The 25,082-nt window shown below is 45.9% G+C and overlaps 1 protein-coding gene across 2 annotated transcripts in view; it reads right to left on the reverse strand.

The window, feature by feature from the left end:
- ndrg3a (ndrg family member 3a) overlaps nucleotides 1-25,082 on the reverse strand; it is a 57,430-nt gene that overhangs the window by 27,037 nt on the left and 5,311 nt on the right. For both annotated transcript variants that reach the window (XM_061728085.1, XM_061728084.1), the window contains exons 2-3: nucleotides 8,336-8,421; nucleotides 3,773-3,805 (exon numbers count right to left, since the gene is read on the reverse strand). In XM_061728085.1, the coding sequence (XP_061584069.1) occupies nucleotides 3,773-3,805; nucleotides 8,336-8,392 (90 nt within the window). In that variant the 5' untranslated portion in view covers nucleotides 8,393-8,421. The remainder of the gene's footprint in view (nucleotides 1-3,772; nucleotides 3,806-8,335; nucleotides 8,422-25,082) is intronic.

Raw genomic sequence — 25,082 nt, forward strand, 5'->3', positions numbered from 1 at the left:
ACCATAAAGGCTGATTTATGGTTCCGCGTTACACCGACGCAGAACCTACGGCGTAGGGTTACGCGGCGACGCGCACCGTACGCTGAACCCTACGGCGTAAGCTCTGCGTCGACTTAACGTGGAACCATAAATCAGGCTTAACACGGAGCTGTTTAGAGCCTCTTTTGTTCTAATCATCGGAGGAGAACTGCTAAGAAGACCCGCGGCCACTGACTGGACTTAAGATAAGTTGACAGTGCTGCTTGCATGCCTTTATTTTGATGATTGTTTGCGATGGACTGCTTCTCCGTGCTGCTTTTCCGTGCATGCTTCGCCTGTCGCTCCCGGCTTAAGTCTCCGACGCCGCTGTTAGCGTATGGGTTGGTTGGAGGAGGTTTGGAGGAGGAGCGGGGCAATGATTGACAGGAAAGGGGGGAAAGGACGCGTTTTTCACGGCGCAAAAAAACACTGTAATAAAAAGCCAGGAATAGAGTACTAGAGTGAAGTTTTTCTTGTTACACTCTTTTAGACACATTTGAGGGATGTTGCCCAAGACTTTTAATAGTGTTAAAAGCATGTTGAAAATGATGTCACAATACCTTTAAAACAAAGGAAATTAAGGAATGACTCCAAAGCCCAGCAGGCTTTGCCTTTTATTGCACTTCGGGGCGATAACCATCCAGCTGTTCACCAAGGAATGCTGGTCTGATTCCCAAATCTCTCTCTCTCCGACCTCTTACATCGCAAGGGTCTACTGTCCTTACATTTTGTAAGCACCAGCATCAGCCGAGGAGCCGTCCCGCCAGCCGTGCTCGTGAAAGCCCACTCGCCCACCCGCGTTACAACGGAGGTACCGTTAACGCTCCAACGCTTCCACAAGCGGCACAGGGACCGAGGCAAAGTCCCCAGGTTACAACGAGCAGAAAGGGGGACAGCCCAGCTGCCAGCGACGCTGCATTGTCTGTCTCTGACACCGTATCCTAACTGCATGCAACGCGAGCGAGCGGCAGCGACAAAAACAATTCCATTGCTTTATTTTCTATTGGACTGTTTCTATTGGGCTGTGAGCGACGCAGCGCGCCATTTTGAGCTGGACTTTTGTCGGACGCCCGGTTTCTATTTTCTTCCTGTCGCTCGCGTTGAAAGCCGGTCATTTCAATACAAGAACCTCAATAAAGTGGCCGCTGGCTGGAGGGAGATCGCCAGGGAGCTGGAAAGTTCTGATAAGATAATAAGATATAATAATAAGATAATATATATAATATATAATAATAAAATATTTCTTTCTGCCACTTTATTGAGGTTTTTGTAGTGAAATGAAGAGGAATCATAGAGATAACTTCTCATTTCAACTAAATGGATCAGCCGTTCCTCATCATGACTGTTTCCTACAGCGCTTTCAACCGGCTTTCAACGCGAGCGACAGGAAGAAAATAGAAGAACATTTAAATATCACAATATAAAGCTTGTTTTCTGTTTAGAAAGTACAAACGTAGGAAGATTACAAGTAGTCACCCATCTTTTACTTGTATCTTTACTCTTTTAGGAGTTATTTTAGGAGTTTCTTTCAGGAGCGCACGGGCGGGTAGTGCGGTGAGTAAAGGCTGATTTATGGTTCTGCGTAAAAACGACGCCGTAGGGTCTGCGTTGGTGTAACGCGGAACCATAAATCAGCCTTAAAAAGCGAGTTTCAGCAGTCAATCAAAATAACGTGGGAGCCCATAACGCTTTCAGTGTGGACAGAGAGCGTCCGATGCCACGCAGTGCGACGCGAAAGTCGGACGCCCGAGTGCAGTTAGGACAGGCTGTGAGAAACAGAGGGAGAGAGGAAAAGGGAGCCGCTGAACCACGGGTGGAGCAGAAACTCAGCAACCTGTGGACCGCTTGGTGAGCGTTGATTGTGTTTCCTGTTGTTTGTTTGCTTATTACTGTGTAACGCGCCAACAGTCTCTCATGCAGACCAACGGTCGTTACGGTTGTGTATTATATTGTTACAGGCCCGTGTAGGTGACCCCATATAACGTGTCCCCTCACTACCGAAGCGGTTCGTGCTCCTGTTTCCCCATCAGAAACTGAGAGTGAGTGTGATGGATTTTGCTCCTAAGTGGGAAACAGCAGAACGATGACGGTACCGGTGGTGAGAGATCAGGTTTCCTCCCCTCCTTACTAACCCACACACACAAGTTAGTGCCATCTACTACTAGTACTCTCATTTAGCAGACGCTTTTATCCTAAGCGACTTACATCTGAGAGACACACCATGGAGCAATTAGGGTTAATGCCTTGCTCACGGGCCCAATAAAAAACAGTTTTCTGAACTTATCAATATGATTCTGTCCTTCACAGGATAAGTAACATGGATCACTGCAAAAACTCAAAATAAGAATATTTGTCCTATGTCTAGTTAAAATGTCTCATTTTAGTAAAAAGAAATCTTATTACACTTAAACAAGACTCATCACTGGAAAAAAACAACAATTTTCACCTGTTTCAAGTAGATTTTCACTTGAAATAAGTAGAAAAATCTGCCAGTGGAACAAAATTTTTTTGCTTGTAATGAGAAGATAAATCTTGTTCCACTGGCAGATTTTTCTACTTATTTCAAGTGAAAATTTACTTTAAATAGGTGAAAATTGTCAAATAAGTTATTTTTCTGGTGATGACTCTAAATGTTGAAATAGCAGTAAAACCACATTCATTGATGAAATGACATAAGGGATGGAAAGGGGGGATGGCAGTTTTACAGGGGGGATGATTTGGACCGTTTTTATTTCAGGGGGGGATGCCAACCCCCTCATCCCCCCTCAACTCCAGTACTGGTTTTACATGATGCTGTCCGCCATTTTCCTGACACACACACACACACACACACACACACACACACACACACACACACACACACACACACACACACACACACACACACACACACACACACACACACACACACACACACACACACACACACACACACACACACACACACACACACACACACACACACACACGTAGATGATCTGAAGTTTGTGTTTAATGTTTAGTTAGTTGTTGTTTATGTGTAGTTTAGCCATCATAATTTATCCCAAGTGTCGTTTACCTATCCTTTAACACAATTCTGATTAATTTGAATGAAATAAGTTGTTTGTGTTTATTTTATACATATTTGTCACAGCTGCTGGTTGCAAAGGTCTGGGCTCGGACTCTTTCTTCCACTGTTGTTCTGTAACCCCTGGCAACAGGCTGGCACGTGTGGAATAACAGCTACTTTGAGACTGATTTTACTGTTCAGTTATTATTTTCCTGGTAAGTCAGGTGGTGCCCCGTTTGGATTCATTCATTTTGAAGTAATCTTCTTTATCAATTATTAATAATTCTCTAATAACTGAACCAGCAACCCCTTTGTGGCACAACACCGGTATTTAAGAGGACAGATGATCCTCAGCTCTTCCCTCCGCTGACCCAGAGAGGAACACTAAAGTATCAGCCCATCAGAACAAGCAGATTCTGTTACAGAGCAACTGCACCGGTCCTGTGTTTACAGCCAGCATGAGCAGGGGGAAGCTGGAGAACAAGCTGGGAAAAACAGCTTTGATCCCGCTGATTTATCCGGTAAAGAGAAACAGAGCATATTATTCCTGCATGTGAGCAGTGAAGGTGGTGTTATTAGAGAGGCTCAACGTTCAGACGCCGGTCAAGAAAACAAGGTATCAGCCACACGGGGGTAAAAGTCAGGTCTGCAAGCAGAGCAGCATCTTATCAAAGCAGAGTAACCATAACGGGAACCATCACTCACCTGGCAGTCGAAGTCCTGGAAGTTGCGTGCGTTCTGCAAGAAAAAAAAAACAAGACAGGATTGAAATGCACCGCAGTCTCACGGATGCTATCTTTTCTTGAGCTGAACATTGTTTCATGTCAACAACCTTATCTGTCTGGAATTTAATCAGAGTTAAACAATAAAACGAAATAAAACGAGGACAAACAGACTGAAACACAGCTTTTATCCAACAGCAATAACCACTCTTAACAAAAACAGAAGCTAATGTGCAATAACAATAACAAAAATGATTGTATGCTGATGAAGGTTCTTGTGGGGTCCGTGTGTTGATGTGGAAGGATGAATGTGTCTAGAGATATATATATTTATTTTATTTGTTTATATTTTAAATTACATTTTATTGGATTATTTTTCAGTTATTTTATTTTTTATATATGATGCGCTGACTGGAGAGCACTTTTAATTTCGTTGTACATAAGTTATAATGACAATAAAGAACTATCAATCTATACTATCTATCTATCTATCTAAAATCCAAATGGAGGGGGAAAAAAAAGATTTCATCAGAGAAGAGCAGCATGATGATGACGAGGCTCCTGTTCACAAACCAGCGTGTTGGGCTGAGCAGTGACGTGTGCGGCGGTAGATGAGCCTGCTGGGGGATGACCGGAATCAAGAGGCCGGGCTGCAGCCCCCCTACCGGGCGTAAGCACCTCTATGAACAACAAGAACCACCTCGGAGGAGCAACCATCCATCCACGGGGGCCTGTTACATGTTCTGGAGGTGAAACCAACTTTTTATTTTTGTATTTATTTTTATATTTAATATTTTTATAATTTAAAAAAATATTTGTATTTATATTTTATCTTTTTTCATATTTAATATTTTTATTTATATAAATATTTTTTATTTTATTAAAATATTTTTTTTATATTTTGTTTGTTAATATTTATTTCGGTCAATCACAAACATAAAAATCAACAAACAAGATAACACAGGTTTTTCCCTGGTCAACATTGTGATTATTTTGACCGAAAAGGTCTGGGCTTGAAGCATAAAGCTTATCTTGCCCACCTTTTAACAGAATAGAATATACAAAAAGAACAAATGGAGTATCATAAGTCTACACAAAATAATAATAATAGTAATAATAACAATAATGACGATGATGATAATAATAATAATAATAATAATAATATAATAATAATAGTAATAATAATAATAGCTTAAATAACTAATAATAGTAATAATAATGATAATAATAATAATAATAATAATAATAATAACGATAGCTCTGAAAACAGAAAGTGAAAAGATGCTAAGGAAACTGACAAAACCAATTTGTCATTTTATCCCATGCATGTGTGCATTCTTCTGAGTCCTGGGCATTGCTCCCTCTACCAACCCGGGGAGCTCCTGCATTGGGCTCAAATCGCAGGCCGGAGGACTTCTAGAGGATCGTCATTCGAACATGCAACCCCCGAATCACCCATGAAGTCGTCATGTACCAGTCCGACAGTCGAATGGGAGCTTGTACCAAACCGGGTCACATGGCAGGAAATGATCCCGAATCCCAATCCATCTGCACATCAAAGCACCGGTGGAGTCCGGACCCCGGACCCCGTCCCTGAGCAGACTTCCCTGCTGTGCTTGCTGACGTCCTGGCCTGCCCCCTCTCCTTTCTCTGTCCTTCATTCTCTCTCTCTGTTTTCTCTTTTCCTGCTCTGCCCAGCTGCTCTTCAGCAGGAGGTTCCCCCTTATGATCCAGGTCCTGGTCCAGGTTTCTTCCCTCCTAAAGGGGAGTTTTTCTGTTTTCTGTTTGACTGTTTGGATTAAGGTTTTTCTCCCACTAGGGGAGTTTCTTACCTGCCATTGTTTATGTTATGTTTACGTAATAATCAGTACTCGAGTTGTAAAAAAGAAAAAAAAGGGGGGATGGTGGATTTGATCATATGGGGACAGATAATTTGTGCTGATTACAAATAATATAATATATTACAAATAATAGCAGTGACCAAAACACCTGCAGAAATACTGCAGGAATGACATAGCAGCAGTTAAATGCAGCCTTCTGTAATCTTTAAATATCCACTGGGCTTACATCAAATACATCAAAACACAACAATAAAAAACACTTTTCTGAACTTATCAATATGACTCTGTCCTTCACAGGATAAGTAAAATGGATCACTGCAAAAACTCACAATCTTAACAAGAATATTTGTCTTATTTCTAGTTAAAATGTCTCATTTTTGTAAAAAAAAATCTCATTACACTTAAAACAAGACTCATCACTGGAAAAAAACAACAATTTTCACCTGTTTCAAGTAGATTTTCACTTGAAATAAGTAGAAAAATCTGCCAGTGGAACAAGATTTTTTTGCTTGTAATCAGAAGATAAATCTTGTCCCACTGGCAGATTTTCCTACTTATTTCAAGTGAAAATCTACTTGAAACAGGTGAAAATGGTCAAATAAGTTATTTTTCTGGTGTTATTTTTCTGGTGATGACTCTAAATGTTGAAATAGCAGTAAAACCACATTCATTGATGAAATGACATAAGGGATGGAAAGGGGGGATGGCAGTTTTACAGGGGGGATGATTTGGACCGTTTTTATTTCAGGGGGGGATGATTTGGACCATTTTTATTTCAGGGGGGGATGATTTGGACCGTTTTTATTTCAGGGGGGGATGCCATCCCCCCTCATCCCCCCTCATCTCCCCTCAACTCCAGTACTGGTAATAATTGCTCGGGGGTCATGTTCCAGAAGATCCTAGAGACAACTTCTGTTGTAATATAAATATAAATATAAATACAATTGAATCTAATTGAAGAGCTGCACATGAATGGACGCGCCCAGAAACATGTGACCTCCAGGGGAGAAGGAGCCCAGGGGGTGTGGATTCAAACCTTGACCATGCACATGTTAGGAAAGGTAAAACCTTTGTTTTCTTCTCCTTGAGACAACAGTGCAGGCGGAGGCGCGCCCTCTTCGCAGCAGGAGTCAAAAGTGTATGAGCCGTGTATGAGGTAAAAAAAAAAATAAAAAAAAAAAAAAAAAAAAAAAAAAGTGTATGAGCCGGGACTACGCTGTAGGTCCAGAACCCGGGTCCAGAGGCAGGCTGGGGCCCCCGAGCTTTGTTTTTAATGACATGACGGGAATAAAGAGGATCAATGGAAAATAATGCTTGTATCCAGAATCTGAGCCGTCCCATGGCCATAGACATATATACGTAGATGCCCCATCGAGCACTGAGTCGTAGGTCAACGTCGCCGCCATATTGGATGTTCAAGACTGCGCTGTAAACTAATACAAGTAAATGGACTTATTTTCATAAAGCTCCTTTCTACAAAGAAATGTACGTTTTACGTCTCATTTATTCATTCACACACGCACTAATATACTTGGGAAACAGTTAGGCACCAAATATAATATATTTAATTTTCTCAGACGGCAAAAATAAGAACTTTTTTGATCCCACATAGGAGTAATTCATGTTATATCAGCTATAGAGAACAAGGTAGTGCCGAAAAACAATATATATCCCCCCCTCACAAAAATAAGAAAAATAGAGAAACATATTTTTTCATCAACAAAACATATTTTAATTAACATATTTTAAATTTTTCAAGTAACAAATTTGAACAATTTTTCAGATTTTTTCAGTTATTTTATTGTCTGAATATTCAAATATATTATTTTGTTATTTGACAAATTTTAAATTTGTTTTGTTGATGAAAAAATATGTTTCTCTATTTTTCTTATTTTTGTGAGGGGGTATATATATATTTTTTCTATAGCTGATATAACATGAATTACTCCTATGTGGGATCAATTAGGTTGTTATTTTTGCCATCTGAGAAAATTAAATATATTATATTTGATGCCTAACTGTTTCCCAAGTATATTAGTGCGTGTGTGAATGAATAAATGAGCAGCGACGTTGACGTATCACAGCAGCAGCAAGAACACTCGATGCGGCGTCTACGTATACATGTCTATGCCCATCGCTGCTCCAGGCTGAGCCTGTCCTCCTAAAAGATGGCCACTAGGTGGAGTCAAAGGTCGCTGCCAGTCTGCTTCAGCCACATGATCCCATGGTGCATTTCCTCCCACCTGTGACCCGTCATGCAGCCGGAGGAGCAGGAAACGGTCTCCTCCTCCGTCTTCAGAGGAGAGCGCTCACCTCCACGTGTGTGCGGTTGCTCCCTAAGTCAGAATATCTAGAGCCATGAGAAACAAACCAGAGGGGTTTCCTCCAGCTCTCCTTTGATCTCTTTGTCCTGGCTGGACTTGTCTACGTCTTGGCGTCCCCCTCTCCTCTCTCGCCTGCTTTCATGTAAAGCCTCTTTTTTTGTTCCCCGTTAACAGCCTTCCACCATTTAGTCTTTTTCCTCTCGTCAGCTCAGCATGTATGAATAATTCACTTTGATGAATGGGACTGCAGAATGTGCATGCGTCAAGTATGAGCCGTGCATTTGCCTGGGAGTCACGTGGCAAGCGCTGGCTTGCACAGATGTGCGGGAGCTGCACAGATGTGGCTCCCGCCTCAGCCCCCCTCCCCCCCCCACTACTCACCTTGCTGGTCAGCAGAGGTTTGATCTCCGTCAGCTGTACATCTTGCAGCTCATCCATCTTCCACTCGTCTCACTAGGAAAACCCCCCTGTTGGAAGACAGACAGGAGGATTAAAGCTCTGCACGTTTCAGAGCGCTACGGCTGGGGGTCCATTCAAATGTCAAGAATCGATTCCATTCCGATTCTTAAGATTCAAAATCCATTATCAAGATTTGATTCGATCCCGATATTGATTTGAGTTAGTGTTATTAAAAATGTTTTTTTGAGCTGTTGCATGAATGATATGACTGTAGTTCTGCAAAATATTACTACTAGTATTATATTGAGATTCAACAGCAAGTATTGCAGCTAATGATGCTGTAAGGACCAATCACCTCCCAGAATGCTGATAGAACTGCTTTCAGAAACATCGTGGTTCAGAATTACCAAACAGATCCAGGGCAGCAAACAGAGGATGCATGAAATCCTTTTTATTTTTCCCCACATTCAGTTTTAATTTTTTCCATTTTCGGTCTATTTCGGTTTAACATTTTTGAGAATTTGGTTTTTAGCATTTTATGCAAATGTAACCCCAAGACAGTTTATAAAGTAATGAAATACAGACAATTTATGCAATTATAACTGAAAACATATTTAAAGGCAAAAAACATGGCACCAGTTATTCTCGTGTCCAACAAAACATTCCTTTTTTGGGCATAAACAAAAAAATACCAAAAGTTGTAATGTAATGATGAAAAAAAACTTTTTTTTTCTTTTTAAAGAAATGGATCTTTAGACATACGAATTGATTTAGAATCAGAAAATCGATTTTTTTTCAACACATTCCTACAGCGTCGACGACTCTTGCTCTAACATTCATTATCAACTTAATCACACATTAACAAGTGTGGCAGGGTGGAGAGGTTGATGGGACACACGCACCCGTGTCCCATCCACCTGAGTGGCTGGTTCTCTCCACCCTGCCTGCCTTATAAGGCAGAGCTGGACATCAGCAAGGGGTCCCTGGTATGCTGATGTCCCATCAACCTCTCCACCCTGCCACAACAAGCACTTAGGACAGCAAGAAAACAATCCAGCTTTTACGTCAGAGCACAAACATCTTGACACACAGGTATTTCTTGGAAAGCAAAACCTTCCTGTTCAAAGACTGTCCTGTGTACTCTGATAGTTGGTTTGATCACGAATAACGATAAAACAAAGTATCGTAAATGTGTGGATAAGTTTGTAAACTGGTGCAAGGTTAGTTTTCTTCAGTTAAACACCAAGAACACAAAAGAAATTATTTTAGATTTTAGAACAAAAGGAGGGACACATCAGCAGACAGTTATCAACGGGGATCCAATTGAAGTTGTAAATGAACACTAATATCTAGGGACAGTGATTGACAGGAAACTGTCATGGGACTCTAATACTAATCTATAAAAAAAGTTTGCAACGACTATATTCCTGCGGAAGCTCCGACAGTTCAGAGTGGAACATGACATTATGATTCTTTTGTACCGTTCATTCATATTCTCAGAGTATTCTCACTTTTTGTTTTATTGCTTGGTTCTTTTCACTGTCGATAGGTAATAAGAACAAACTCAGTAAGATTGTCGACATGTCTAGCGGCATTGTAGGCCAACAACAAGTCAGTTTGTCCCGGCTCTGTGAATGCCGTGTGACTGGGAAAGGGAGGGTGTGGCAGGGTGGAGGTGCAGCCACTCAGGTTGATTGGGGACAGGTGGGCCCCATCAACCTCTCCACTAGGGCTGGGCGATATGGCCTTTTATTAATATCTCGATATTTTTAGGCCAGGTCACGATACACGATATATATCTCGATATTTTGCCTTAGCCTTGAATTAACACTTTGATGCTACAATCACACCAGTATGATGATTCTATATGTCTACATTAAAACATTCTTGTTCATACTGCATTAATATATGCTCATTTTAAACTTTCATGCAAAAAGGGGGAATAAGTGAAATTTACCAAAACTGTATTTATTAAACAGTTACTAAGCAGCGAGTGGCACAAACATAAAAAGTGTAATTTCAAAATAGAAAGTGCACGTTGCATCTCTCTGACTTTCCGTCTGAAGAACATCTGCTAGGAACATGTTCTGGTCCTGGTTTTATCAGGTAAAACCAGGTGGTTTTACCAGTTTTTACCAGGATGAGCTGCTCTGAGCAGCAGGGCCCCTTAGAGCACCTTTATATTAAATTGTAGGTGCAGGGACTGCAATGTTTCATCCTCTCCTCCTTTTCCTCTCCTCACTTTCACTTATTGTTAGAAATATGACGTCATACAGTCTTGTTTGACTTTGTTTCAATGATAGTGATTGATTTCATGTGGCCACATTTAAACAACACTAGGTGACGTTTCTCAGTTCTGGGAGAGAAAAGTCTGAATTATGGTTCCGCGTTAAATCGACGCAGAACCTACGGAGTAGGGTATTCGTCGATGCGCATTTACGCCGTAGGCTCTGCGTTGGTGTAACGCGGGACCATAAATCAGCCTAAAGGCTCGGCTGCACGTGTTGCGCTAAGCGGCTCCTCGGCTCGGAGAGAGCCTTTCGCGTCGTGTGAGGAGAAAACGTCCCCTCCCGTCTTTACTAAGCCGGTTAGCTATGAAAAGAGTCCGCCGCGCGTAGCAACCGCGCAGATAGGCTCACGGCGCAAACAGGCCGAGTTTAAAAGTTAAAGCGGGGAAGTGAGCGGCGTCCCGGACAGCAGCGCTGACAGCAGCAGCTGGTCGGGGGCCAATGATAATGCACACACGACAGCACGTGACTGACATGTGTAACAGGGTGCGCTTGTTTTATGTCTCAGAGAAGGAGAGACGAGACGAGAGAGTGAGAAAAGCCTGTAATTTAATGCCCGCGGCTAAAAGCAAAATGCGTGAAAATTTATATTCGAATATGCACGATAGAGTCATTTTGTACATCGCACAGAGTAGAAGCCGAGATACATCGGCTATCCTCGATATATCGCCCAGCCCTACTCTCCACCCTGCCTGGCTTCATAAGGCGTGGCTGCACAGCAGCAAGGGGGCGGCTGTTGGAGAAGGTGCTTGTTCACGCGTGTCTGGTGAAACTGGGAAATAAAGGAGTTCTGCACTGACACCCCGTGTCCTCTCTGTCCTGTCGGTCGGGCTCCGTAGCACTCGCCCTGCTACAGAGGGAATCTGCAGTGATGTATCTCATCCCCTCCATGCAGAATATTTGCTGTTACCACCAGGACGGAGGTTCAGGTACCGCCTCTGCAGACCTGCCGGGCCCAAAGATCTTTATACCCTCTAGTATAGCTCTGCTAAATAAATTAGAGATGCATTATTAATTTCATAATGCACTAGGTTTGGTATGAAGCCCTTTAGGATCAAAGATTCTACAGGACTGTCTCAGAAAATTAGAATATTTTGGTAAAGTTCTTTATTTTCTGTAATGCAATTAAAAAAAAAAAAAAAATGTCATACATTCTGGATTCATTACAAATCAACTGAAATATTGCAAGCCTTTTATTATTTTATCCATCCATCCATTATATACTATACCCGCTTTATCCTTTGCAGGGTCACGGGGGTCTGCTGGAGCCTATCCCAGCTCATTTCAGGCGAGAGGCAGGGGTTACACCCTGGACAGGTCACCAGTCCATCACAGGGACACATATATACAAACAACCATGCACACTCAAACTCACACCTACGAGCAATTTTAGAATCACCAATTAACCTAATATGCATGTTTTTGGACTGTGGGAGGAAACCGGAGTACCCGGAGGAAACCCACGCAAGCACGGGGAGAACATGCAAACTCCACACAGAAAGACCCTGCTGGGCCTGGGAGTGGAACCGGGAACCTTCTTGCTGTGAGGTAACAGTGCTAACCACCAAGCCACCGTGCTGCCCGTTATTATTTTAATATTGCTGATTATGGCTTACAGTATAGAATATTAGAATAGACCAGAATATTCAATTTTTTTGAGATAGGATATTTGAGTTTTCTTAAGCTGTAAGCCATGATCAGCAATATTAAAATAATAAAAGGCTTGCAATATTTCAGTTGATTTGTAATGAATCCAGAATGTATTACATTTTTGTTTTTGTAATTGCATTACAGAAAATCACAATATTCTAATTTTCTAAGACAGTCATATATTCATTGTGTTAAGTTATGTTATATAGTGTTGTTTTATACTGCACTCAATCGTTCTATGTCGAATTGTCTTGTATATTGTTCTGTTTTTTTGTTTTTTGACCATGTATTCTGACTGCCACAGATGCATAAACAATTTCCGAAAGGACAATAAATTGAAACTAACTAGCTAACTGTCCTGTGGTGGACTGGGGGAGAGAGACGTCCAGTCCAGTGATGGCTTCAGGATCGCAGCTGCTACTTGTTAGGGTTAAGTTTTGTTCTTCTGGGTACCGGAGTACCGTGTGATGAAAGATCAGCCATCAGCCCCAAAGACGGGATGACAAACAACAGTATAAATTACATTTTATGACCTTTTCAAAATGATCCAATGACGTCATCTGTAGTAACAGAGGTTCAACTTCACTTCTGACCCAGTTATTTATGCTGCGCTGAGATGGATCAGAGAGGGGGAGGGCTGGATTTTTCCATTTTTTTTCGATGAAGATGCATTGCAGCACACGCACGTATGATCCGATATCAGCCCACTTCCTTTGTTTTCAACCGTCAGACAGCTGTCAGAGCCTACGCAGGACACAGGTGAGCCCCCGCCGGCTCACAGCCAGGGCCGGGGCCACATGTGGCTCATGTTACCCCTCACAAGGTCGATGCTTAGAACTGGGTCACGGAGAAATCCTGCCCTCCTCACGTAATACGAGCAGCCCAGGCCAATGGCCAGCCGCTTCCTGGGCCCGACCTTGAGCTGCTCGTGGCACATCAGCTTCAAGGTTGTTTGGTAATGAGCCAGCTGTCAGCGGGGAGCCCCGGAGACGGGGGCTTCACCCCCCCGGCGCCGGCTTTATCCCGGGCATGACAAAGGTCTGCTGCTGCAGAGCCGCTCGCTGCTCTCTCACCGCTGATGCAGCTGTCTGAAAAACAACTGGCGGAGCAGATGGAGGCGGCTGAGAACCCTGGAATTACATAAAGCAGGCTAAATAAATAAATAAATAAAGACGCGCACACGCGGAGTGATCCCGACGAGGACGCAGTCGGGATCAGAGGAAGGGAGGAAGAGCCCGGTGAAATCCCTGCTCCTCACACATAGGGGAGAGAGGGGGAACTGGATGATATTTAGACAACTGAAGCAGGAAAAGAGAGAAAAGCAAAGTGTGGCCGGATCAATCCAGCACTTCCCGGGCTGCCCGGGGACCCGTGGAGGCAAAGGCTTCCTTCATCGCGCTTGACAACCTCCGACAGCGTCGTCCTGCTCTTCTTCCCTGCAGCACGCCAAGCTGTTGCCATGGAGACAAAGCCGCCTGCTGATGTTGATTCTAAACTGGGATAGACCCAGAGGACAGATGTGAGGGAGGGACGCAAGTGGTGGTGAAACACGCCCCCGGGGGGGGGGGGGCTGGGGTAGTCACGGCTGGGGGGGACGAGGGGGGGGGGGGCGTCAGGGGTGCAACTGCAGCAGGCGTAGCCCACGATTACAGCAGAGTTCATCTCGTTTCTGCAGTCACGCACCGGAGATGTGGGGCAGGAGGGGCAGGAGGGGGAAGGGAGGGCAGATGACGCACAGTGATGACTCCCAGCTCGAGGAGGATTCGGGTCCACACAAGACAAGAGCGAGCTCTCAAACTCCTCTCCTCATGTGGTTGGACGTGTTGCTGTAAGGGGGAGGTGGGGGGGCTCATCACAGCAGGGAGGGAAACAGCAGGAGGTTCTTCAGAGGTCACCGCACCACAGCCAACGTTTCTGGGGAGGTTTCCAACTCCGACACGACGACGGCGGCGGAACAACTGCAGGGATCAGCTGAAACCCGAGTTTACTGAGAGCATAACTTAATTATTTAACCCCCGCCCCGCCGCCTCTCCTGCGGGCTGGCACACCTCTGTCTGTAGACGTGGCAGAGCAGGAGGGACTTCACAAACACACCACAGAGACGCCCTTGTTCAGGTGCCGGAGTTCATCTCACAGCCAGAAATGGTGGAGTGGAGCTGCAGTTACAGCAGCATGCTGACGTCTCTCACATGCACAAACACACCTTCCACAGTCCTCCCAAGACAACCCAGGCCAGAGGAAACGCCCCCCCCCTGAATGTGACAAAGTAAAACTACCAAAACCTGACGAAGAAAACACGGAGAGAGGAAACAGTATGGACCAGCAGGGAGCAGGGAAAGACAAGACCAGATATACACAAGTTAACAGCTTAACGAGACACAGGTGCAGACAATCAGGGCAGATGGGAAAGGGGAAAGTCAAACCAGAATTCAAACACAAACGGTGCGTCCGAAATGCCATACTAAACAGTATATACTAAAAAGTATACTTAGGTTTGGCACACTTTTGAGTAAATATCAGTAGTGTGCATTAATTTGGACGTACTATTAAGAGCGCATACGTCACTTCCTGCCGTTGGGAGGAAGTGACGTGTCACAGCAGCAGTAGCTGCACCGCTCTTGAGTCGAGCCGAGCTGAGATGAGTAGAGCCGAGTAGGTGCTAGTTGAAAAGCTCCATTAGTTATCCGTATTGATAAAAGAGGTCAAAAAATCCTGGATATAACAGGAATACGGTGTAAACATTCTCACTGATGAACATGTACGCATCAGTACCTGCAGTAACCGGGAGAAACTTATTTTTATCTTTCGTGACAGAAGTGCACCGTCAGCTTAAACCGGGTGAACATTTCTTTGCATGGTTGCAGGCGGTTTCTATAAATTCACTGAAATCGTATAAATTTAACAGTTTATAAATCAGAGATGCACCGGTTGAGCAGCTGGTGAACAGAACCAGTTGATCTTCGTCTGCTCACACTTAAAGAGACATGGTGTAATCGTTTCAGCTGAGGCGAGCGGTGACGGGGACACGAGGGGGATGAGCTGCACGAGCGTCATGGAGACGGAGCGAGTGCTGTGTCGTACATGCAGAGACAATCAAGCTAAGTGAGGCGGAAGATACCCGGCCGTCTCCCGTTGCCGCGGCAACAGATTAGTCAGAAGTGAGCTGCAGCTTCATCCACAGCTCCGGCTCCTCTCGGCTGCCGCCCTCTGGGGACAAGGTACACGTTTAAAAAACAGCTACACCCTTGAAACCGGCGGAGATCAACTACTCATGTGGCGCCGGAGGGGAAAAAGACTGACGCATCTTAGAGAGGACCACGAAGAAAAGGTGGAGAGCAACGTTGAATCAATCGACCTTTACTGAACAACACCCTCAGTCAACAATGAGGTTTCATTTCAGCCGATAACAATAAACACCACGGTCTTGATGTTGGTAAACCTATCGACACCTGGGAAGGCGTGGTCCCAGAGGTGTGTCCAGGCGTGATCCCAGAGGTGTGTTTTATTACTTGCATATAAAGCCCAAAACGGCTTATGTCCGCATTATTTGCAAGACCTGATAGTGCCTTATGTTCCTGTCAGAGCTCTCCGTTCTCAGAGTGCAGGTTTACTTGTAGTTCCTAGAGTATCCAAATGTAGATTTGGAGGGCGGGCTTTCTGCTTTCAAGCACCATTACTATGAAACCAACTTCCAATCTGGGTTAAGGAGGCTGACACCACCTCCACCTTTAAAACTAAATTTAAAACCTTTCTGTTTAGTAAAGCCTATAGTTAGTGTTTAGTAAACCTCTAGTTAGTGTTGGTAAATCTCTAGGTAGTGTAAACTCTAGTGTGTTAGAGTCGCTCCTGTAGTTTCTTGTGCTGGCCCCCCCTTTTCTTCTCTTTTTTCTCTTTTGTCCACGTTGCAGCATCCTCTGCCGGTGGCGAAGAGAATCTCTGAATGCAAAACACCGGATCCTGCAGCGTGGGAGTAAGAGGGGCAGGGTAACGGCCCGGGCAGGCGGGGGAGGTTTGTCCATCAAGACTCCTCTCCCTGGCCCTGCCCCTTTTCAACCTTTCCCTGACCCTGCACCTAACTTGGGACTTGATGATTGGGCCGGAGCTTCGGGAGCTGCGTGCTGGCCTGCGGTCCCCACCCCTGGTCATCCCGTTGCTGCTTCCACCTGCCTGCTGTGCTGCTGCCGTCCCTGACCCACCAGACTGGCCCTCGGCAGGAGGGTCCCCCCTTATGAGCCTGGTCCTGCTCAAGGTTTCTTCCCTCCTAAAGGGGAGTTTTTCCTTGCCACTGTTTGGCTTAAGATTTTTCTCCCACTAGGGGAGTTTTTACCTGCCATTGTTTATGTACTAATTGCTCAGGGGTTTATGTTCATGTTCTGGGTCTCTGGAAAGCACCTAGAGACAACTTTTGTTGTATTAGACGCTATATAAATAAAATTTAATTGAATTGAAAGTGTGTCCAGGTGTGGTCCCAGAGGTGTGTCCAGGTGTGGTCCCGGAGGTGTGTCCAGGTGTGGTCCCAGAGGTATGTCCAGGTGTGTCCAGGTGTGGTCCCAGAGTTGTGTCCAAGTGTGGTCCCAGAGGTGTGTCCAGGTGTGGTCCCAGAGGTGTGTCCAGGTGTGGTCCCAGAGGTGTATCCAGGTGTGGTCCCAGAGGTGTGGTCCCAGAGGTGTGTCCAGGTGTGTTCCCAGAGGTGTGTCCAGGTGTGGTCCCAGAGGTGTGTCCAGGTGTGTCCAGGTGTGGTCCCAGAGGTGTGGTCCCAGAGGTGTGGTCCCAGAGGTGTGTCCAGGTGTGGTCCCAGAGGTGTGTCCAGGTGTGTCCAGGTGTGGTCCCAGAGGTATGTCCAGGTGTGGTCCCAAAGGTATGTCCAGGTGTGGTCCCAGAAGTGTGTCCAGGTCAGCCCCCGGGTCTCGCACTCAGAAGGCACGCCGATTTTTTTGTTGTATTAGAAGCTATATAAATAAAATTGAATTGAAAGTGTGTCCAGGTGTGGTCCCAGAGGGTTGTCCAGGTGTGGTCCCAGAGGTGTGTCCAGGTGTGGTCCCACAGGTGTGTCCAGGTGTGGTCCCACAGGTGTGTCCAGGTGTGGTCCCAGAGGTGTGTCCAGGTGTGGTCCCAGAGGTGTGTCCAGGTGTGGTCCCAGAGGTGTGGTCCCATAGGTGTGTCCAGGTGTGTCCAGGTGTGGTCCCAGAGGTGTGGTCCCAGAGGTGCGTCCAGGTGTGGTCCCAGAGGTGCGTCCAGTTGTGGTCCCAGAGGTGTGTCCAGTTGTGGTCCTAGAGGTGTGTCCATGTGTGGTCCCAGAGGTGTGTCCATGTGTGGTCCCAGAGGTGTGTCCATGTGTGGTCCCAGAGGTGTGTCCAGGTGTGGTCCCAGAGGTGTGTCCAGGTGTGGTTCCAGAGGTGTGTCCAGGTGTGGTTCCAGAGGTGTGTCCAGTGTGTCCAGGTGTAGTCCCAGAGGTGTGTCCAGGTGTGGTCCCAGAGGTGTGTCCAGGTGTGGTCCCAGAGGTGTGTCCAGGTGTGGTTCCAGAGGTGTGTCCAGTGTGTCCAGGTGTGGTCCCAGAGGTGTGTCCAGGTGTGGTCCCAGAGGTGTGTCCAGGTGTGGTCACAGAGGTGTGTCCATGTGTGGTCCCAGAGGTGTGTCCAGGTGTAGTCACAGAGGTGTGTCCAGGTGTGGTTCCAGAGGTGTGTCCAGGTGTCTCCAGGTGTGGTCCCAGAGGTGTGTCCAGGTGTAGTCACAGAGGTGTGTCCAGGTGTCTCCAGGTGTCTCCAGGTGGGTCTTAAAGTGGAGGATCAGAACCGGAGCAGCAGGTATCACTACCCGTCATTCAGGCCCAGATTTCCAACCAACGTGGACTCTAATCTTACAGTTCATGGAGGAGTGGAGAACTGATGGAGCCGTTGGTCCCTCAGACAGAAGCTTCAGCAGCTTCAGCAGCTTCACCCCGACAGAGTCTGCAGGCCCCAGGTAACACGCCAGCTAGACGCTCACGTTGCCAGGGAGATCACGTTCTAGTACCGACCGAGGACGGCAGTAACTTAACCAAATCACTCGGGTTAACCAAGTGAGAATACCAGATAATAATCTTTCTAACTGCAGGAGCGGCGTTTGGCAATGCCCTGTAGCCGGACGTCAGAGGTGGAAACGTGACAATGACGTTGCCGTGGCACCAGTTGAGCAGTAACTGGGTTCTCGTTGCAGGGACGGCTGGTACCGTCAGACGAGGGTTTGAGCTCCACGTGGACAGAAAAGAGCCCATCATCATCTCACTGGCTGCCCATACAGTCTCAGATTCATTTTAACATTCTTTTATTTGCTTTTAAATCCTTGAATGGTCGCCGCCGTACCTCTCTGAGCTTCTACACCCTTATATACCTGGTCACTCTCTCAGGTCAGCTGATCAGCTGACCTGAGAGCCTGAAACTAAGAGGAAGCTCAGAGGGGACCGGGCCTTCGCTGTTGCAGCTCCAAAACTTTGGAACAACCTGCCTCAGCAAATCAAACAGGCCTCCTCTCTGTCTGTTTTTAAATCTCTTCTCAAAATCCACCTTTTCTCCTTGGCTTTTAACACCTAGCAAGACAGTTGAGTTTATTTTATCCTTTTATTCTTTATTTTATTCTTTTATCTTCTATTCTATCCTTTTTATTCACTTAACTTATCATGATTGTTTTATTTATGTGCCCTGTGCTTTATGGTGTTTTGTCTTCCATTTGCCTGTCCTGTTTTTAAAGTGCTTTATAAATAAAGTTGACTTGACATCGCACGCTTCTGCAGCTCCGTGTGAAGCTTCATCGTGTCGACCCCCCACCAAAACCCCCCATGATGACGCTGCTGCTGCAGAGAGGGGGGGGACTCCTGCCCACAGATCACTGGACTACTGCCATGAACACGGGAGTAAAACAATCCCCCAGCCGCTGCGCTCGCTGATAAATCATGGTGGGTTTGATTGATTATTGATGGAGGACCACAGGTCAAGTCCACAGGTCAAGTCCACAGGTCCTCCAGAGACGTGCTGAAGTCTCAGTCTCAACCAGGTGTCGCTCACCTGGTGGTTCAATGTACTGAGGTGTTAGATTTGGCTTCCACAACGGAGGGCTGTTGTCTGTGGAGACATGCAGCCTTACCCCAGATAGAGATTACAGTTTACAGGGGCCCGGGACCAGCAGACCTGAAACCAGGACTAGAACTGAAACCAGGACTAGAACTGAAACCAGGACCAGCAGAGCTCCACTGAGACCCGTGGTCAGTTCACCTGCAGCTACTGCAGTCAGACCCGTTGTAGTTGACCAGGACCCACCATGTGACTGCAGGTCCCAGGGGACCAGCACTACCGTGACTCCTCTGGTCCAGACTGGACGAGCCGCAGAGCTGCCAGCCGACGGTTCCAACACAACTTCCTGTTTCAAACCAAGTTTCCGTGGCAACATCAGAAATATTGGCTGCGTGAAGTCGGTCCATGGTTAGACCCTCCTAGACCAACCCACAACCCGGCTGTGGCTTCACTCAGCCAGTAACTGGCTGTGCCCACTGCCAATCACAAGTCCACCAGGAATTATACATGAGTGTATTGCTTTACAGGGTTTTAACTGAAGTGGTGCATAAACCCCTGTTGGATCCTCTAGTGGTCAGTAGAGGAACTGCAGGTCTGGATCCAGACTCTAGTGGTCGGTAGAGGAATTGTGGCCTTAAGTTAAACACAGAGGTATAAATCCTGCTAACAGTATAAACCTGAGGAGGGATCCGGGGGTCCCCCCTGTGAACCGACACTGAGTTGCCTCACAAAGTTACCGAGGCATTACTTCAGTTTAATAACGGGGCAGTGAAGAGCAGTGAAATGTGACTCAACAGATGATTAACGGAGCACCACCACGGATCACTGAATCCCTGGCCTGATACCCCGGGTCAGGTTCCTGCAGCCCAGGCCCGAACACCTCCGTGTTGTTCCTCTCCTCCGCCCAACACCCGTTTCTTCAGCACCACCACGACCAGCGGCCAGTCGTCATCGAAAATACAGATCAGCAGGTCGTCGTGGCAACCCAGACGCTACACCGTGCAGCCGTCTGGTCCTGATCAGTACATCAACTGATTCTGCAAATAAGCCATTCGGGGGGTGAGTGAGTGAGTGAGTGAGTGACACACCCTCACGTAGGTGACCCCCCGTGCGCGACCTTCCCCTGGGACCGCCTGCTCGTTAGCCTGAGAGCTTTTAAGGAATTACAATATTCTTTGAAGGGCCACTTTATCTGCTAATGGACGTACGAGAGGAGACGGCAGCATCATTCATCTCTGGCTGCACACCGGTGGGCATCTCCCGCCTGCCCCCCCCCCTCTGAACACCAGCAGTCCCACAGCCAGGCCAGGTCTGGGCCACGCGGCTCCCTGCACTGACCGCTGGCTGGGATGTGTTATCCCTTCACCACAACCACAGCAGCAGGTTTCCTCTAGTCCCTAAGACCGGCTGGTGGAGCAGCGTCTCAGACCAGCACCCCCCCTCCTGCAGGAGTGGAGGATGCTGGGATGTGAGTCATTGCGCAATTCAAAAAAGAATTTAAGAACAATACTCTGGATATGTATAGACATGATGGTATATAATCACGATTTAGGGGGCAATTGAACTGAATCTCTGGTATTATGTTTGGTATTAGCTTTGTAAGTGTATTTATATGTATAGGTGGTAGGTATGTGTGTACGCAGTACTCGAGTTGTAAAAAAAAAAATCAGGGGGGATGGTGGATTTTATCATATGGGGACAGATAATTTGTGCTGATTACAAATAATATAATATATTACAAATAATAGCAGTGACCAAAACAGCTGCAGAAATACTGCAGGAATGACATAGCAGCAGTTAAATGCAGCCTTCTGTAAGCTTTAAATATCCACTGGGCTTACATCAAATACATCAAAACACAACAATAAAAAACAGTTTTCTGAACTTATCAATATGACTCTGTCCTTCACAGGATAAGTAACATGGATCACTGCAAAAACTCACAATCTTAACAAGAATATTTGTCTTATTTCTAGTTAAAATGTCTCATTTTAGTAAAAAAATCTCATTACACTTAAAACAAGACTCATCACTGGAAAAAACAACAATTTTCACCTGTTTCCAGTAGATTTTTACTTGAAATAAGTAGAAAAATCTGCCAGTGGAACAAGATTTTTTTGCTTGTAATGAGAAGATAAATCTTGTCCCACTGGCAGATTTTCCTACTTATTTCAAGCGAAAATTTACTTGAAACAGGTGAAAATTGTCAAATAAGTTATTTTTCTGGTGATGACTCTAAATGTTGAAATAGCAGTAAAACCACATTCATTGATGAAATGACATAATGGATGGAAAGGGGGGATGGCAGTTTTACAGGGGGGATGATTTGGACCGTTTTTATTTCAGGGGGGGATGCCATCCCCCCTCATCCCCCCTCATCCCCCCTCAACTCCAGTACTGTGCACTGGGATAACTTTCAGAGTTGAGTAATCCAAGAGTCAGAGTCAGCGAAAACGGGTGGATCCGGGTCAGAGAAACGGGCTCAGAGACCTGAGCACATAAACCGTGAATCAGGACACGTCTCGCCGTGTTTCAGCGTATGAATCAGTGCTAAACAACCGCCGCCTCCCCAGGATGAGTGTGTGAGCTCAGCTGGCCGTCAGCATGACGGATGACTGACACCTGAATCCTCCGGGAGCTCCGGGCTGTTCCCTGCAGGAACGTGTGCACACTAGGAATGGGTGATATTCTACCGTTCACGATATACCGTCAAAAAAATTCCCCATGGTAAGAATTTGTCATCTCGTGGCAAAAACGATTTTGTTTTTGTGTTTTTTTTGTGTTTTTTTGAAGGCGGATCTGAGAGCGAGGAGCTCGTTGTTAAACGAGGCTCCAGCTCTGTTATCTGGAACTGGTTTGGATTTATAAAGGGAGACGAGGAGCAAACATCATCTATTATGTGCAGAGTCTGCAAAAACAGAAGGAAATGGTTGTTACATTTTGATACAGTTTGACTATTACGAAAAAAAAATTGCAACAGTATCTAATTTGTGGCATGTTCAAACCACAGGTTAATTTTATTTATATTAGAAGAGGTCATCACTGATAGGATTTTATTTTCAGTGAACTTTGATTTATTTGTCCAGTTTCTTTATTTATCAGGTTGTATTTTTTCTCACTCACTCTCACTCATCTTCTCCCGCTTATCCGTTACCGGGTCGCGGGGGCAGCAGCCTCAGCAGGGATGCCCAGACTTCCCTCACCCCAGACACCTCCTCCAGCTCTTCCGGGGGGTGTCCGAGGCGTTCCCAGGCCAGCCGAGAGACATAGTCTCTCCAGCGTGTCCTGGGTCTTCCCCGGGGTCTCCTCCCGGTGGGACATGCCTGGAACACCTCCCTAGGGAGGCGTCCAGGAGGCATCCGGTACAGATGCCCAAGCCACCTCAGCTGACTCCTCTCAATGTGGAGGAGTAGCGGCTCGACTCCGAGCTCCTCCCGGGTGACCGAACTCCTCACCCTATCTCTAAGGGAGCGTCCAGCCACCCTGCGGAGGAAACTCATCTCGGCCGCTTGTATCCGCGATCTTGTCCTTTCGGTCACTACCCAAAGTTCATGACCATAGGTGAGGGTAGGGGCGTAGATTAGGGCTGAACGATATACCGTTATCGTATCTATATCGAGATATGAACATTCAAGACATTAATAACGGAAAAGCAACGATATAAACGATATATTTCCGCTCGCCCTGCTTGTACAGCGCGAGCAGTCTCCATAAACATTACTTTTAAGATTGCTCTTGAACGCACCACTACGGCCAGCCAACCACAAAGCTTATTTCATGCTTGCTGTTGATCGACAGCTGAAGCCAACCAATGACAAACATAGGAGGGAGGGAGGGAGGGAGACGTGACTGAGACGCGCACAGCCACACACATGAGAGCGGAGAAGAGCGGAGAAATCCAAACGGAAGAAAAGAGACATGATTGCGGAGGATAATGCGGCCGGTAGCGGTGCTGAATCTAATTTTGTGCCAAAACATAAATCATCCTCCATTACTTGGAGGTATTTTGGATTTAGAAAGGATGATGTCGACCAGAGCGAGGTGTTGTGCAAGTCGTGCTTGGTGAAAATTGCGACGTCGGACATCCCTTTTCAGTTTTGAAATTACAAAATAAAAATAGAGAAATAAACCAAAATAATCCGTTCCCCATCTTTTGTTTTGATAATAAAAAATTCATTGATGTGTTTGAAAATCGAAATTGGGTATTAAAACAGCGAGTGGAAAACTCTTTTCTCTATTTCCTATTCGTTTACTGAAAACAAGGATTGGACAAATGGGGGGATTGCACATGCGCAGTAATAAATTAAGAAAGTTGTTTCTGGTTCTTTTGTTCATCAGATTGAAAGTTAACATTTTTAGATTTTTAATTGTTGAAACAGAAAATAAATCAAATATGAAACCTGGGAGTGAAACATGAGTTTAATCTGTAATCTGTCTTCACTCCGTCATGAAACTGCAGTGATGTTGTGACAGTCCGTTCAGCTGCAGCGTCCAATCAATAATCAATAACATGTACTGAACTCTAACTCTAACTGCATTGGTTATTTATCGTTAAAGCGGAGCTACAGTAAAATATTTTGATTATTATTTATTATTGAGTGACTTTATGTTAATGTTCATGACTGGCAGTGAGTTCTAATCAATAAAACTGGACTCTTGATTTCTGATGTTTTTATTTTTCTGAAAAAATGCTTGGTTTTCACCGAACCGAAGTCATATCGTATCGTATCGATATCGAGATATCTGGCATGAATATCGAGATATGAAATTTTGTCCATATCGTTCAGCCCTAGCGTAGATTGACCGGTAAATCGAGAGCTTCGCCTTTCGACTCAGCTCCCTCTTTACCACGACGGTCCAGTACATCGACCGCATTACTGCGGACGCTGCACCGATCCGCCTGTCAATCTCACGCTCCATTGTTCCCTCACTCGTGAACAAGATCCCGAGATACTTGAACTCCTCCACCTGAGGCAGGACTTCTCCACCCACCCGGAGAAGGCATGCCACCCTTTTCCGGTCAAGAACCATGGCCTCGGTCTTGGAGGTGCTGATTCTCATCCCTGCCGCGTCGCACTCGGCCGCAAACCGCCCCAGCACATGCTGGAGGTCCCGGTCTGATGAAGCCAACAGGACAACATCATCTGCAAAAAGCAGAGATGAAATCCTGAGGTTCCCAAACCGGATCCCCTCCGGCCCCTGGCTGCGCCTAGAAATCCTGTCCATAAAAATTATGAACAGGACCGGTGACAAAGGGCAGCCCTGCCGGAGTCCAACATGCACCGGGAACAAGTCTGACTTACTGCCGGCAATGCGAACCAGACTCCTGCTTCGATCATACAGAGACCGGACAGCCCTTAGTAGAGGGCCCCGGACTCCATACTCACTCAGCACCCCCCACAGAATGGCACGAGGGACACGGTCAAATGCCTTCTCCAGATCCACAAAACACATGTAGACTGGTTGGGCAAATTCCCATGAACCCTCGAGCACCCTGCGGAGGGTATAGAGCTGGTCCAGTGTTCCACGACCGGGACGAAAACCGCATTGTTCCTCCTGAATCCGAGGTTCAACTATCGGCCGTAATCTCCTCTCCAGTACCCTGGCGTAGACTTTCCCCGGGAGGCTGAGAAGTGTGATCCCCCTGTAGTTGGAACACACTCTCCGGTCCCCCTTTTTAAACAGAGGGACCACCACCCCGGTTTGCCACCCCAGCGGTACTGTCCCCTTCCTCCATGCAATGTC

This window comes from Cololabis saira, chromosome 8, assembly GCF_033807715.1.
Source record: "Cololabis saira isolate AMF1-May2022 chromosome 8, fColSai1.1, whole genome shotgun sequence".
NCBI lineage: Eukaryota > Metazoa > Chordata > Actinopteri > Beloniformes > Belonidae > Cololabis > Cololabis saira.